At 36.1% G+C, this 18,131-nt stretch overlaps 1 protein-coding gene across 1 annotated transcript in view; it reads left to right on the top strand.

Annotated features, from left to right (window-relative positions):
• LOC117107320 (rac GTPase-activating protein 1-like) overlaps positions 1-12,835 on the top strand; it is a 52,128-nt gene extending 39,293 nt beyond the window's left edge. The window contains exons 17-19 of the mRNA XM_033248965.1: positions 8,302-8,434; positions 9,199-9,313; positions 12,028-12,835. Of these exons, the coding sequence (XP_033104856.1) occupies positions 8,302-8,434; positions 9,199-9,313; positions 12,028-12,097 (318 nt within the window). The 3' untranslated portion in view covers positions 12,098-12,835. The remainder of the gene's footprint in view (positions 1-8,301; positions 8,435-9,198; positions 9,314-12,027) is intronic.
• Positions 12,836-18,131: the final 5,296 nt, after the last annotated feature.

Here is an 18,131-nt window from a genome sequence, read left to right as displayed (position 1 = left end):
ACCTCCAGAACACGCAGACGCAGATAAACAAATACATACAATACTGTAAACACTTTATTAACTCCTGCTAATTCATATTTGACCAACCAAAGATATGAACATTATTATCAGTATTGTTTCTTTAAAATAAATAAACAACAACACTTTTTAAAACATTGTATTTATTTTTTTATTATTAACTTCTTTATTCAATACTGCATAAATAATTCACAATCGAAAACTACGTGCTTCGCAAGGAAACGTCTGGTGAATGGAGTCCAATCTCGAGCTACCACCGTCAATTTCGATCGGAGCATCATGCGTGTGTTGATAGAGGCTGAATGTTTGTGATTTGTTAATCGAAAGTTTGTTTTGAAATTGAACAAATAACGATTTTTTTTTACATTAATGTACTTACAATTCTTGCAATATAACACATACAACAATAAATCGACCGTTCTATTTATGTCTTTTTTTCCTGCACCTTCGATTCGAATGTGTTTGTTGTAAGAATAATCTAGGAGGCTAGGCCTAGTTGTTTTCTGAGACTAGGCTAGCGGCAGCCAGTGCGTGTGGTGCGATGATTTCTTGAAAAAAGCTAGGCCTAGGTTTGACAGGTGCATAATATCACCCTTCTTATTCAGGGATCAAATTTGCGTATGAAAAATACGAGATGAAAATATAACAAATAAACTTAACACACAGAAATTAAAGAAAACTTTACAAGTTACTTTCAGTCAATAAAAGAACAGTGATTTTAGTAAAATTTAATATTTGCACTCATCTCACAGTATACTTACCTCTTTATTTAAACCAAACAAAGTAAGTCATAATTATCATTACCACACCTCCCCCCCCCCAATCTAATAACTGTTAATGCGGTTGGCGCTACGCGAAAAAATACTCACAAGATTCAGCACCCACCCTTAAAATTTTAATACCCACCCTTAATTTTCACTGGCTACATCCCTGCCGACCACCCAGAAAACCGAATGTTACACTAAACCAAACTTTTTTCCAAGTCCCAAAATCATTCCTATTCTTTCTTTAAAAAAAGGCCTTCCAAAAACCAAATCTCTCCCAATATGGAATTCTTGACGGTTTATTCGGTCCGCAACACAAAAATCAACTTCTACAAACTGAATAAACAACGATTTTGGACGAAATAAACACAATACTCATTGCTATCTAGGAATTAACTAGGCCTAGCACAACACCCTGTGAATAGCCTAGCACAACACCCGGTGAGTCGAATGCCAAGCGGTTAGCAGGGACGCCGCAAGCTATAGCCATAATATCGGCACTGGTTCGAACGGCACGCTCGCCTATGGTTCTGGTGGTAGAATAAGTCTTCTCGGATAAGGACTATAAACTGTAGGCCCAGTGTATACAATGGCTCGTGTGCACTATAAAGAACCCAGTACATCCTTCGAGACGAGTAGGGGGATACCCCGGTGTACTGGAACAGACAGCCCCTGTGGTGGACAACGAGAGTTGCTGGTACCGGGTTACCGGGTAGCACAGACATGAAGGGACCCTTAGGGGCGAAGAAAGTCATAGATCGAGTTCCTAGTCCACACATCAAGCGCCCTGAGCATCTTACATTAGATGGATATGTGCACTATATAAAACTACACTATTATTAAACCATTCGTACTGCCAGGCTGGAAAAACCTACGTGACCAGTGGTCGGAGGCAACATGAATGTCCAGGACGCATTTTGGGGAATAAAAGGGGAATATAAATCCTTGTTTAAAATGTGTTGCTTGATGTGTTTTTTAAAGGTGTTGTAAGCAGGTATGGTGATAGCAGGTATGGTGGTGATGGTAAATAAAATAAAATGTTAGGCTATATAGTGTAGAGATAGAATTTGGTGCTGGAGGCATTTTATGGAGACAAATTTCATAATTGGAGGCTCAGTTCCAATAGCCTTGCCGTAGAGATTATCTATTGATTAAAACGACGTACCAATAAATGTTAGATCAAGTGAAAGTTGATCCTTTCATTGTTTTTTATAAAGTGCATTTTCCAGACATGCCAACCACTCCGATTTCAGCAGAGTTACTCCGATTATTTAAGCAAAACTCCGCACTCCGATTTTGAGTCGAGAATCTCCGCTTTTTACACATTTCGACCGGCTGAAATAAATCTCGCATTTCCGAACAGTAAAATTCTATGATTAGATAAGAAAAAGACCAGTCAATTTTGTCCTGAAGCAAAATGTATCTGTAACTGTATAATAACAGACCTGCCAACTTACCTGATCCTGTCGCGTGTCACCCGATATTTAAACAAATAAATCTCTAGTTCTCCCGATAAAATGTAATTTTCACCCGATTTCACAGGCCACCCTCCCTCCCCCCAAAAAATTCTCTGATTTATGCATAATTTGATAGATTTGATCATTATTCAATGTATTCGCTGTCTGCTTGCTTTGCAGTGCAAAAAACAAGCAGCCGTTTTCAATTCGAATGTCGCCACCAATGGCCAATGATTTGTAGTGACGTGGTATCTTGCATCATCTTTTGATTAATTCTGGAAACCTCCAGATTTTTTGGTAAATCTCCAGATTTTTTTATGATTCTTAAAAAAAAATCTCCAGATTTTCATGACCCAAGGGTTGGCAGGTCTGTGTAAACGTAATTCATGCTCCATGATCTAATGATTTCGGGTTACACTCTGTTCTGTATACAAAAAAGTAATTCGCGCTCTACGGTCTACTGATTTAGAAAAAAAAGCAAATTTCATTGGCCAATTCGCTGTCAGAGTTGCAATGCACTCTGACCTGTATAGCAGTCCACGGTCTAGTAAACCGTGAGTATACTAAAAAATGGAGTCCGATAATGAGAGCGACATGGATGTAGGCTCAGACCTAGGCAGTGCTCGAAGAATGAGCAGTTCTGTTGATGATCCACCTCCAAAAAAAAAAAAAGCTTAAACGATGATCCACCTCCAAAAAAAAAAAAAGCTTAAACACAGGCAAACATTTCAGGCCAGTTACAAAAAACTGTATCCTGTCATTTCGCAATCAAAAGTAGGTAAGGCCTACGCTAGGTGTGATTTGTGCAGCGTTGCCAAGTGGCGCACGGCGGTATTGTTGACGTTAAACGTCATTGTGAGTCAAAACGCCACTTAAAACATGCCGATATTAGGAAGAGTACTCCCAAGATAACTGGATTTATTCATGGTAGTAATGATGATTTATCAACCATACGAGCAGAGGTAACGTTTACCAATTTTCTAGTTGAGCACAATATTCCCCTTGCTGTTTCCGATGATGCTGGGAAATTATTCAAAACCATGTTCCCATCAAGTCCAGTAGCCAAAAACTATGGTTGTGGACATACCAAAACCATATTCATTTTAGAAACGTTAGCCCATGAGGATTCTTCAGAAATTGCTGCAGCATTGAAAGATGAGCCTTATAGCCTGGCTACTGATGGTAGTAATGATTATTGTGATACAAAACTTTATCCTGTTCTAGTACGATATTTTAGTGAGTCAGTTGGTGGAGTAATTTGTGTACTTCTCATTGGAGGAATGCCCTTCAGCCTCGACGGGCGAAAATGTATTTAGAATAATGGATCGTGAACTAATGCAACGGGATATTCAGTGGGGTAATTGTGTCAGTTTTGCTACAGATTATGCATCAGTGATGCTGGGAGTACATAAAGGTGTTGTTTCATTTATAAAAAAAGAAGTTCCAGGAATTTTTGTGATGGGATGCACATGCCATCTCATGCATCTTGCTGCAGAGAAAGCTTAAAAAAAGTTACCGATAAGAATTGATGAACTGTTGATCGATATTTATTACTACCTGGCGAAAATTAATAAAAGACAAATGGAACTGAAAAGCCTGCAGACATTGCATGGAATGGAAGTACGAAAGATTTTGAAGCATGTTTCCACAAGATGGCTTTCTCTTGGCTTATGTATTGACAGACTTTTACAACAGTGGGAGCCATTACAAACATATTTGAATGGAGTTACCAAAAGTAAGGATGGTACAAGTAAATCTAGTCAAAGTACAAATACTTCAGGTAAGAAGGCTACCGAACACAAGGTATCTACTGCTACCAAACACAAGGCATTTAAAGCAGCTATTGCTACCAAACACAAGGCAACTACTGCTACCGAACATAAGGTAACTACTGCTACCAAACCCAAAGCATCTACTGCTACCAAACCCAAAGCATCTACTGCTACCAAACCCAAAGCACCTACTGCTACCATATACACTGCATCTACTGCTACCAAACCCAAAACATCTACTGCTACCAAACCCAAAGCATCTACTGCTACCAAACCCAAAGCACCTACTGCTACCATATCCACTGCATCTACTGCTACCAAACCCAAAACATCTACTGCTACCAAACCCAAAGCATCTACTGCTACCATATCCAATGCATCTACTGCTACTAAACTCAAAACATCTACTGCTACCAAACCCAAAGCACCTACTGCTACCAAACCCAAAGCTCCTACTGCTACCAAACCCAAAGCTCCTACTGCTACCATATCCACTGCATCTACTGCTACCAAACCAAAAGTATCTACTGCTAAGAAACTAAATGCCTCTACTGCTACTACTAAACAGAAATCATCAACTACTGTCTCTGACAGAGCTACTTGAGCAAGAAACTCATTGAGCGACCCCCATACCAAACTTTACTGCCTGTTTTTGAAGCATTCAATTCCAATGTTTAACTCTGCCAATATTTATATGCAGAAAGAGGAACCATGTATTCCATATGTTCATAGTGTCTTAATTGAGCAGCTAAAAAACATGATGTTAAGATTTGTTAAGCCTATTTGTATATTGCAGGCAGATTGTGTCATGAAGGTAGCATATAAAGATGAAAATAACCAGAAAAATAATAATGAATTAATGGTTGGCTCTGAAGTAAAAGATTACATTGACATACACAGAAGAGAAATTGATTTGAAAACATTTTACAGTAGTGTCAGACAATATTTTGTTGCTGCATGTGATTACATGTTGCAGAAATTTCCCTATAAGGATCCTGTTCTATTGAATGTTGATGTAGTGGACATCACCAATAGGGACCAGAAAGTGTTTTCTTCACTCCGGTTTTTCATCAAGAGGTTCCCATGTCTTTTACCAAATAACAGTAATTTGGATGAAGTGAAGAATGAGTTGAAATACCAAGTTGATTCACTACCTGAAGAGGTTTTCAGAGAATCTAGGATTGATAAAGCCTGGCATTCCATTGGTCAGGTAATTGACACGGCTACTGGCAACAAAAAGTATGAGATTCTTGCCTTTGTGATGAATGTATTTTGGTAATCTACCATAGTAATGCTGACTGTGAGCCATTATTTTAATAGTAAGAAAAAACAAACCTGAATCAAGATCTAACATGGCTATTGACACTCTAAGCAACCTTCTTGTTCATAAGCTCTTTAATAGAGCTAAAGCTGCACATGGCTTAACTGTACAGCCAAGTAATGAATTGTTGAAAAAGGCAACGACAGAAATAGATTGAAATTCACCTGTAATGTAACCAATGATTTGTTGATGTTTAAGACATTAAATATAAAAAGACAAAAACTGATAATTTGTTGCAATTTGTTTTGTTTTTTTATTGAAATCCTGTTTCTATTATTTTTTATTATGATGATCTACTACAAATCTAATCAAAAACAGGTAAGTTGATATTAATATTTTTACCATAACCATACTGATTATTATCTTGTAATAATAAATGAAAAATTTAAACCTCGTGGCTATATTTTGCTGTCCGATCACATTGGCACCATATGCTTATGAAAAAAATTGTTTTCCGATAGCGATTTAACATACTCCCCTCAAATTCACAAAACTCCTCTCAAAGGGTTTTCAGACTCCTCTTGTTGGCCTTATAGGGTTGGCATGTCTGCATTATCGCCTTAATCCTTACAAAGTAATTGGAATCAACCTGAAATGAAACAGAACTCAAAACAAGTTTCTACTACTCTTTTTCAGTAGACGTTTAATTTGGATTTGGATACAGGCATGAGGGAATTTCATAGTTTTTCACTTGTCCTGAAGACAATTTTACTTGTCCCAATATTATTGTGCAATAATCATAAAAAATAACACAAACTAAGTATTTTTGCTATGGCCCTACAGCATTAATAGGCCTACATGCATATGGCATTGATCACGCAACAATGTTTTTCTTTTTTAATCCAATTATATTTCTTTTTTTAATTTGATAGAATTTCAATAATGTATGATATGGAGAAATTCAAATAAAATAAACATTATTAATGATATTATGTATGTAGGAGTGTGTTGATCGTTTTCTTATTGCGTGTTTAAAAGCCATCGTCACGACAACTGCAAGTAAAAGATTCTCAGGCATGGTTGATTCCCACGATACACAGTTCTCAGCCACAGGCTGACAGGACCGACTGTGTTTTATGACCTTATTTTGGATAATGGGAGGGTGTGGCCATATCGTATGTTTGTACCCGTTTGCAGTATCTTAATCAATGAATACTAACTTCAAAATGTGTTTCTTTTTGTGGACTATACAAACAAAATTCATATTGCACAGGAAAACCCCTAGGAAAATAGATGCCCAGAATTGTAAGGACTTGTGTTCCTACTATGAAGGCCTCAATTTTCTGCAAAAATATCCGTGGAAATCGGCTCATATTTTCAAAATGCAGTGACAGATTTCTGGGCCCAATATTTTACAGCTTCAGACATCCTGATTTTATTTATTGTATAATAAATAAAATTGCTTACCTCTCAACGAAAGAAAAGCACTGTAGGCCTAATATATAATAAAACTCTGAGGATGGGCCGAGGGGACGAATCCCTTCCTGAGAATCTCTGAGACGGCAAAATTTTTGAGATGGGAAATGATTCATTTGGCCCTAAACCCTCAAGATTTGGATTTTATATGCACATTATCTCCATCACTTAGAAGTGAATGATTTTTTAATTATTCTAACAACTTTAAATCCCAATTTAACTACCCTTTCTTAGGCTGTCTAGTTTGCCTTCCCCACACGCGCAAACACATTTTTTAAGGTCAGCCTAATGGCTGCTGTTCATATTCGTACTCGAAAGTAATTACTAGTCCAACTCAACTAATCAACTAATGGCTGTGTGCCCAAAGTCTTTAAATATGTCTGGTATTTATAGACTAGACCAGTGCGAATTTATATTGTAAACAGACCGTGTGCAGCAGGCCTAAACGGCTGTCAGCTAACAGGTATATTGTGCGAAAATATATGCCTGCTGTGGGTCTTACGACAGACCTGGTTAACATTTAACAATAAAGAATTCATTTTCAATTTTTACTGCAAAAAATAACAAATTTAATATTGAGTTAGGCCTACATTTTTTCTTTTGAACCGTCCATAAATCACGGGAGTGTTGATTCACGCAGTGCAGTGCGTAACCATGGCCTAGTCTCGGTTTTATGTTCGATATCTCCTTGTGCGCCGACAACTTGTTAATAAAATAGGCTGCGTATTGTCGAGTCGGACTTTTTATAAATACTGTGAAATCATTACGCATTACTTGGTTAAGTAGCCTATTCTAAAAGTGCTTGTCCACAGACAAGTGGTCCCTGAAATTCTTGTTGTCCAACCGTAAAAAATATTTTTGTCGGGCAAGTGGATTCGCTCATGCCTGCGATAATATTTTTAGATTCATCAGTGTTAATTACATATGCAAAGCTTCAAGACACTTTTAAAAATATGTTGCTAATTTAATTGCGGAAGAAATTTGTAGAGAATAAAATTTAAATTTATTTATTTAGATTTCACCCTAAAATAAAATTACGAGGGTTTCTTATTTGTTTTAATAAATCTGTTTGATTAAAATTCCTTGCCTTGGAATAATGCAATGATCACACAGACTAAGAGTTGATTAAGACTGTTTCTTCCTGTAAGTTAAAATTCTAGGTTATCATCAATTAAGGCATTCCAATCCCATAATTTTAACTGTGGTTATTTGATGTTTTATGTCCTCTTCAAAATTCGTGAATCTAACCTACAGGAGTATAAATTAATCAATCAGTTATATAAATCAATCTTTCTCTATTTTAACAAAAATTAGAAATTTTGCCTTTGTAGCCTAAATTTCCCCCAAAATGAAATTTGAGCAAATTTTAAGAAAGTAGGGAATGACCCGGTGTTTTATATTCTGTTTATTACTGTATTAGGCTATTCACCTCCTAATGGACTTTGGAATGAGCTGGTGTTTTATATTCTGTTTGTTATTGTATTAGGTTATTCACCTCCTAAATGTCTTTTGGAATAACCCGGTGTTTTATATTCTGTTAATTATTGTATTAGGTTATTCACCTCCTAATGTCTTTACCGTCTGACTTCTGGAGAGCCTTCATAAATATTGACACAGAAAATGTTCATGGAGGCAGCAACAATATCATAGCCAACAACAATGCTGGAACCCCTGGGGAAAACTCAGGTAAGTTGCATTTTGTATCTTATTTTGTTTGTTTGTTTGTTTTATTCGTTTTTCCAAACACAACATAAAAAGTACAGTGAATGCAAACTTAACTTATATTACAAAAGTAGAAAAACAAAATTTCATATGTACTGTAAAGCTAGGCTTATGTCACGTAGAACTAGTTACCGAGAGCGCTTATGTCACCGCCGACTAACGGCAACTACTAACAACTGGTAACTAGGTAACCACTTTGCCGAGGAAAATTTGTGTTCACACGCGATTAAACAAACATGAATACACACTGCCGGGCACATCAAATTAACAAGGAACTACTGCCGGCCACATCAAATTAACAAGGAAACTACATACGACCCAATGAGCAATTAAAATTAAAACCCTTATAAAATTATTATTATTAAATATAAGGAATAGACCTATGTTCCTGTTTAATTAATTTAAAAATTGGATTATTAAATTACAAATAAAATACTGTATATTAACTAATCATGTAAATATTATGTTAGTATTATATCAATAATTAATTATTGTACATTTAATGCGCATGAAGACACAGAAAAGAGGAAGGCAGTTTAGAATTGACATGTTGACAAGAACACGAAGCCCCGCCCACAAAGTCACGAAAACCTTAGACAATGGCAGCTAGACTTAGCTTGTTGGCGAACATTTTCTTTGCTATCAACCTTCTTTAAGAAAGAGAATTCAGGGTAGGCGGTATGCAAATGAATCATATATTCATAGTGTTAATCTATTTCGTGGAACAGGCGGGGTAAAAGCCTCTGTATTTCGCTCCCAAATGAAGAGGGAAAAGACGCATTCAGTCAACCTCATTGTCGGCAAATGTAAAGTCACTGATGCGCACTGCTCGTGTCAATCTTGGTATCTATCAAGCACAGACATCTAGGCCTAGGCTCATGTATGTTTCGCGTTGACAACCAGCTGTCTAAGGAAATTTAAATGTCTGAGAAAAAGTTTTTGCTCACTTGACTAAGTGACGCTCGCTGATTAGTCGTCCAAAACCCGATACACAAACCACAAATACACTTTTAACACCCCAAAACACAGAAACAGCACCGTACTCTCCAAATACGTATGGGAATTAAGACAGCAACACATCCTACAATATCAAATGGTCTATTATCGACAGAGCATCGACTTACTCCCCAAAAACAAAATGCTGCAACCTATGCATAACCGAAAAACTTCACATAATATATTCAGACAAACAGTCAATACTAAACAAAAGAACCGAGCTTTTGTCTAAATGCAGGCACAACAACAAATACCTACTTAAAAACAATTAATGATTGTGATTAGTGCATTTATGATATGTTCGACACCATTTTTACAATTCTTTTGTTTTTCTTATTTTTCTGCCAACTTCCGACGCTATTTAATTATTATGGTTTGAATTTTTATTGTTGTCAATCAGTTTAGTCGTCAACCCAATTATATATATTATCCGAAAACAGGAGTTTTAAAAACGTAGCAAGGAATGTGATAAAATCTCTTAAATGATGGTGTTGATCAACGTTACGCCAAAAAAATTAAAAATACATTTAAGCATACAGGAATCATACAAAATAATTGAAAATATAAATTGAAATACTGTATTTGTTTGCTATGCGAAAATTATCTTGTGTTTCTAGTATCTTTGCTTCAGTTAAAATTATTTTGCTTTGTAGTTCTTGGATGCGCCATTCGGTAAATATCGAGAACCACTAGGTACTCGTGTGTCAATCACAATATTCATTTAAATCCATAGATTAAACCTTATGTAACACGTGACACTTTTAATAATGAAAATCAGTTATTAGTGAATTCTTATGATTGACGCCTAAGTATATGGAACTGACACTATATTAGATATTATTGTTTGCTTTAAGTGGCTTTATTTACAAAGCCAAAGCTTTATTAGCCGTTGGTCAAGATTTTCATGTGTATATGCGGTCTGTCCTTTTACCGTAAGCATGTTTCTAGAATCAGTGTAGACCAATGTATCGAAATGGAGAATAACATGACGGACGCTTCAGGTGGGACGCCCACTGTTGAGATTATGAATGTAATCATTTGTTTATTTGGAATATTTGGTTTTCTTGGTAACATTTTTGTTGTGCAGTAATCTTAAAATGTCCTGCACTTCGCACTTACAGCAATTATCTCACTGCTAGTCTTGCAATTGTCGATTATATATCCAGTATGATATTAGTAATGACGCTAATTTTAACGAGAAGTCCGTTGTTGTTTAAAATAATGATGTATCTTACTGTTACATCGTTGACTCATCTTTTGGCGATGTCTGTAGACAAATACTTGTTGATAACTCGGCCATTTTCTTTTCAGACAATTAAAAAGATTATGCTTTTTATATGCCTTGCTTGGGCAATTCCTTTAATAACTTTGGCCGATGTACCAAACTTAATTACAGACATAATTATTGTAGTATGTAAAAACACAGGGTTCTCTTTGACTATAATCACGATACTTCATCAAACAATTTGTCTGGTAATCTATTTTACAATTATTGCGTTAAATTTTCGAATATATATTACAGCTCGAAAGCAATTTCGACAGATAAATGATGCTGTTCCTGGTCATATTAGACAGGCTAAAACCAACTCTGTGACATGGAAAGCAACTAAAACAACAATGATTGTTATTGGTGCATTTATGGTATGTTCGACACCATATTTTGCATTTATTATGCTTTCATCATTTTGCTGCGAATTACCAGACCTACTTGAATATGTGTTGTATCCAGCAATGTCAGTTGGTCCAGTCTTGAATCCAGTCATATACACCATCCGACGACAGGAGTTTCAAAACGCAGCAAGAAATGTTATCAGAAAAATAAAAAACCAATTTTAATTGGAAAGTAAGAAATACTCTACAGTATGTATTTATTACTCGATTATAATCAAATATTTCTGTTTTGATGTACCTGTTCGCTCAGCCATAGATCTGTCTCTTATACACATCTAGATGTGTATAAGAGACAGTATATAAACATGTTCGTCACCATGTTTTACAACTATTTTGCTTTTCTCATTTTGTTGTTAATTGTCGACACGAACTGAAAGTGAATGGTTTCTCTTTGGATTGCTATCAACTAGCAACTAGCCCAGCCATCAACCCAATAATTTACACTATCCGAAGAAAGGAATTCAAAAACGCAGCAAGAAATGTCATAAAGCCTCTTAAAATTTGGCGTTGACAGGGGTGGCCCCATAGCCCCCCCCCCCCGTCGGGGAAGCATAGCCCCCCTGTCGGAGAAGACGATAAACTTTGTCGGGAACAAACAAATAAAAAAAAATATTTACATGTAATATTCGTTTAGCCACCATATCGTTTGCTGTCTCTTATACACATCTAGATGTGTATAAGAGACAGATCTTGGAGGGTGGTGGGTATCACACTGTCATATTTGATAATGCCATCAAAGATATATGGTAATTTGTGTGTATCTTCATTCCCGGTTCATAGTATCCAATCGTTCAGGTGTAGTCATTGCACCTGATGAAGCTCCGTCGGTTGGGTTTCAGTATTTTTTTTGAAGTATAATCTTTCTTAATTGTTGCTTTTTTTGTTTTTAGGTTTGGTAGCAGAAGTGGTAATAAACCTAAAAAGACAACCCATTACTTTGCATCTCCAACCCTCCGATGAAAGTCATGGTTATTTTCATGCTATCTAGAATATATCTGGGTGTTTACTAACATGGTTTTTGCATGCTATAGTTACCATGTACAGTTACTTGCCTAAGTCGAGTTAGCTTATTTCTTATGGGTAATGTAAGTAATGATATATACAGGTACAGTATTAACTCTGTGGCTTGTGTTAATAAATACTGCTTTTTTTACAATGTTGCTCATATATATACTATATTAAGTTTACTGTAAAATATGAATTTAACCATCATGTCACATTGAACTGAATTTCAAAGTAGATCCAGTTTAACTATGTCAATGTTCTGAATACTTTGATAAATATATTTAGATTTGTTCTCAATGCAATGGAAGGTTGATGGGAACAATACTTCATGTGATAAATATCTTCTAGTCTACCTGGAGTAATTATAAGTCATTATATGGGGAGGATGCTGGTGTATAGGAAAACATTGACCATTGATAACTAATTATCCATATATGGAGCAAGGGAATGACCATAAATGTTTGACCATATTGGTGACTAAATAACCATATGGAGTAACTGAATGACAATTATATTTTGTAAACATGCAGAATCCTTAAAAAGTTTTTGTAATTCAGTGTTTAATTTGTGAATAAAGTTAATACCTGTATGCTCGAATAATTAAGATTTGTTGTATTTTTTCTCAATTTTATTTTAGGAAGGCTAAGATATGCAAGTTGTATACGAAATTGAATAAAGTTAACAAAAAAAAAATGACATTACAGTAATTTCTTTTTGCTCCCTATTTACAGTAATTGCCATGATAGTAGAGGACCTGACAAGATTTGTATGCACTTCATTTAGAAGAGAATTTCTCAACTGCTATACACTAATATGAACCCAGGAATAACATGGGATGTGTGCCAAAATATCTATCCGGGACGAACAGCCCGAAAATGACCACGCCCTTAATTAAATGACCACGCCCCCTTTTTATAGGGTAGGAGTATTTTGACGGTATAAGAAAATAGCAAATGAAGTGGTTTTCTTCTAAATGAGCACACATGACAAGAGGATTAAATTCCTAAAATTACGTCTCCGTCACATTTTAGTTAATATGCAAATTAGCTTGAATATGCAAATTGGAGTGAAAAAATAGGGTTCCCATGTGCAGAGAACCGCTGGTCGTAGCGAGTTGCTTTCTTTTTAAAATTGTTTGGACCATGCATATTTCTATTTGTTCTAAGGTGAGATTTGCTTAAAAAATGACCGGAAATGCCATATTTGACCTTTGACCCTATTTACAAGTTTCCCATGTCTACTGACTGTAAAAACTTGGTTTTGGTCTCAAATTCATTTACTCAGTGAATGGGTTTTTACAACAGTCACCGGGTGCGTACCGTTGGTCCGAATTTGTTACCCTTTTTCCAGGAATGCAGGTTATACGGCAGTAAAACAATTCCTTACAATTTATGGAGTAAATTAAGAAAGATCACTTTTTTAAAACAATATTCCAAAATATTTTCCCTAACAACATGTAAGGCCAAAAAAAAAAAAAAAAAAAAAATGCTAGTTTCTTGTTACCTCCCGCATCCATTTTCGCTGCCTCACCATTTAAAAAAATATATATATTTTCCTTTACGAAATGTACGAAAATCTGGCTAACTCACATCAGTAAAATTCCTCTCTCTATCGTGGATAGGGAGAGGTTCCCAATGAGAATTTCAGTTGAACTATTACCAGTAGTATTATGGATTAAAACTACTACTATGATACGATTCATGTCTAGTGCATCTTTTGCTTTTAATGTGCAGTGGCGGCACTACAGGGGGACACAGGGGTAGGGAAAAATTTCCATTAGAAAATTTGTTGCCCCCCCCCCCCAGAAGAGTAAAAAAAAACACTTTCGCCGCCACTTTTAATGTGTCTACTTAGTAAAAGTAAAAAAGTAGTTAACTCCCATCGGCCATAAGTAAATAAAGTTAAGATTTTCCAAAGACTAGATGGAAATTACTTGAAGTCCCCTATTGTTATTAAAATCTTTTCTGTCTCCTGTTTCAACATTAGGAAGTTATACTTACGCTCCATTCACTTGGAATCTTTTCAATTTCTAATAATTTTTTGAAAATATACGTAAAGAGAGCTGACAAGTCATGCTAGCAATAACTGTATATTGTTAGCCAATATAGACTACGTGGTGGTCCCGAACATGTGTTTTCTTCAAATATATTTTTGTCTATATTGAATTAATTACTTCGGACCAATGGACCTTCAGACCAAAGGTCCTTCGGAACAAAGGACCTTCGGACAAATGCACTGACCCCCAATCGCCACCCTTGCATTTACTTGCAACACTTTATTCTAGCTCTTCTACAGGGACACGAATTCTTGCGAGCACATTTGCCACACGTGCAGGGAACTGGCAGGCCATCAGGTTTCGAGATCACAATATCAGGGACTAATAAACTGCCACTCCTTACAAAACCAAAATTCTCAGCATTGATAATTGATGTGGCATCTCTAAATGGGGCTTTAACCCACAGCTGCTGTTGGTAGTAGCTTCTTGTTTTCTTGCATTAGTTGAGGTACAAGCTGTTCTCCCAAAGTCAATCTTGAGGGTATTGTTATCAAATGCAGCAAGGCGCAGATCGTCAATGTCTCCAGGTCTGTTGATGGTTTAAAACAGGGGTGGCGCCAGAGGGAGGGCTGGGGGGCTATAGCCCCTCCGTCGGGAAGCATAGCCCCCCCGTCGGGGAAGACGGTAAATTTTGTCAGGGAACAAACAAATATTTACATGTAATATTCGTTTAGCCACCATATCGTTTGTGTTAACTTTTCATCACAACAACAACCACAATAACAATGACAATAATAATAATGATAATAATAATAATAATAATTCAATGAGACTAATTAAAAATAGTTGGCGTTCTGTTGTGACAAATGCTCATTTAGATAGCTTCATGATGGTTGGAATACATCGTGATAGGTGAAGCAACCTCGACCATGANNNNTTGCATACTCTTTGTTTCTTGCTTTATTCAAAATGTTTTGGCTTTGGAAGCTGATGTCAACATTAGAAAGCATAGCCTACATGAAGTCATATTATAGTATCTCGATGCCTATCAAATAAGTAATAAAAATTCGCCATAATTAATCAAATATCCGTGGCTTCCAGGGGGCTTCGCCCCCTGGCCCCCAGCCAAGTGAGACTCGATTCGCTCCACTAGCGCGCCCCCCCCCCGTCGGGGCCTTTAGCCCCTCCGTCGGGCAGGTCCTGGCGCCAACCCTGGTTTAAAACACTTGACCAAAAAGGTTTCTGCCATCTGTACTGCATCTTGAGGATATTTCCCGCACAATTAAAATCGTAACGGTTTTGGGTTTGGTTTACAGAAGTTCGTGTTTTGTACAGGTCATTCCATTCATAGAAAAAGCTTTTATATTGGAGAAAGCGCATCTGTCTTTCCATAGTAGCCTAGGTCAATACTAATTCCGGCTATATAAAATTGATTATAAGGTTGAAAAATATTATTATTGTAATAGTGATGATATTATATGATACTATACTAAATTGTTATTTATTCGTTAACGATATTATATATATTATTTATATTTAAATTTAATGTATTGTTTAAGTATGAATTACTATTTCCATGTTAAATTAATCTTATCTATTATAATTGTATATTTAATTAATATAGTAATAGGCATATACCCGAGGCCTAGCCTAGGCCTCCTAAACCTAGTGACTATATGTGTAGTGTATAAAATTATGAATTAAAAGTAATGAATAAATAAAGCAAGAAGGAAGAATAGAAAAGAGATTTGGAGCGGGTGAAATATTTTCCGAAAATATATAATAGTACCGGTAGTCAATATGCCATTACTGCATTACGTTTTTGTAAACATTTTTGGGCACTAATCGCCAGATTTATCGGTGGCGCAGCCTACACTTTTCATAATTCGAAATCGAATTTACATAAACCTCAAATCTCTTTCCTATTCTTCCTTTATTCTTTCACAATTTTGCGTTTTTATTCATATTTTTCATAATTTTATACACTCACATATATAGTCACTTGTTTAGGCCTAGCCTCGGCTAGACCTCGGCTATGCCTATTACTATATTATTGAAATATACAATTTTAATAGATAAGATTAATTTAACATGGACATAGTAATTCATACTTAAACCCATGCTTAAACAATCCATTAAATTTAAATGTAAATATATTAACTTTAACGAATAAATAACAATAATTAGAACGTGTACATAGTATCACTAGTACAATAATAAGATTAATATTTTTCAATCTTATAATCAATCTTATATAGCCGGAGTTAGTATTGACCTAGGCTACTATGGCTAACGACGTACGCTTTCTCCAATATAAAGGCTTTTTCTATGAATGGAATGACCTGTACGAAACACGAACTCCCGTAGACCAAACCCACTACCGTTACGATTTTAATCGTGCGGGAATATCCTCAAGATTAAAATAGGATGCTTGAAAATACAATTTCTATATAATTAATAAACTACTCACATTCTGCTGCCTATTAGAGGATGTAATAAGTTTTTTTAAAATATATTTTTCATTACTAATCCTAAAGATAGCATTTGTTGATAGTGTAATTAAAAATAAAATATTGCTCATCATTTTCTGATAATCTGCCAAGATTGATATAAAATGTTACCTTCTAGACAATTTATACCAAAGTCAACTCTCCAACTGTTGTTATGGTATTACAGCTGCAAAATGGCCTGCAGGGTCAAAGGCCAGGAACGTAGTTTGTGCAATTTCTGAGTGAATTACAGTAAATCGGAACTTGAATATGCGTAGACCAAAACCAACTTTTTATAGTCAGTAGTCGTGGGAATATGGAAAATTTGCAAATAGGATCAAAGGTCAAATATGGCATTTCCGGTCATTTTTTAAAGCAAATGTCACATTAAAGCAAATAGAAATATGCATGGTCCGAACAATTTAAAAAAGACAGGAACTCGCTACGACCAGCGGTTCTCAGCACATGGGAACCCTATTTTTTCACTCCTAATTTGCATATTCAAGCTAATTTGCATATGAACGGAAAACGTGACTTAGACGTAATTTTAGGAATTTAATCCCCTTGTCATGTGTGCTCATTTAGAACAAAAACCCCTTCATTTGCTATTTTCTTATACCGTCTAGCATAATTTCAAAATACCCCTACCCTATAAAAAAGGGGGCGTGGTCATTTAATAAAGGACGTGGTCATTTTCGGGCTGTTCGTCCCGGATAGAGATTTTGGCACACATCCCATTTGGCACACATCCCTAGGGTTCAGATTAGTCTATAACAGTTGAGAAATTCTCTCCAAAATGAAGTGCATACACATCTTAGGTCCTAGACTATGATGAGGATTGGCATCAATTCTAATCTCACAGTTGGACAGTATATCTTAGAGCTGTCACTGTATGGAATGAAACATATTTTATCTTAAATCAAAGATACTAGAAATACAAGATATAGTTCTTGCATTGTAAAAATGAGGCGGAAGTCGTGCCCAACGTAGGCGGCGCCCTTCTTTTTAATCATGCAAGTTTCCTATACTTCGTGCCCAACGTACAGGGCGCCCTTCTGTTGCTAAGTATATCCCATAGAGCTATTAAACAACTAGAGTGCTGACAAGATGGCGGATCAATGCAGAGTTGTGTATGTGTACCATCCAAGATGGCTGCCGTAGGAAAGCTCCACCTTCAGGCTTAGTATACATATTATTACCATAAATAAGCCCTCTGACTGAATATTATTTTATTAATGATAAATAGTATTGATAATGACGAATTATTAAACTGTCGTAGCCAAAAAGAGGCCAAGTAGAGCATCTTATTCAAATATTAAAAAGAATTAAAATCGTGTACATTTACACCCATACACCGCAACGCTCGAGTTTCAAAATACGGGTAACTAGCTGTACCACCGCCCTTCCTTTTCCACTAATGGAGGAAAACATTTTCACTAAGAGTATGGAACGCCGTTACTGCCTTTGGTGGCTCTTTTCCGTTCGGCGCATTTGTTATTCGGCC

Source organism: Anneissia japonica, unplaced genomic scaffold (genome assembly GCF_011630105.1).
Source record: "Anneissia japonica isolate Jap-2015-1 unplaced genomic scaffold, ASM1163010v1 scaffold1507_len60031_cov179, whole genome shotgun sequence".
In the NCBI taxonomy this organism is placed as follows: Eukaryota; Metazoa; Echinodermata; class Crinoidea; order Comatulida; family Comatulidae; genus Anneissia; species Anneissia japonica.
This window is presented reverse-complemented; position numbering and strand designations above follow the sequence as displayed.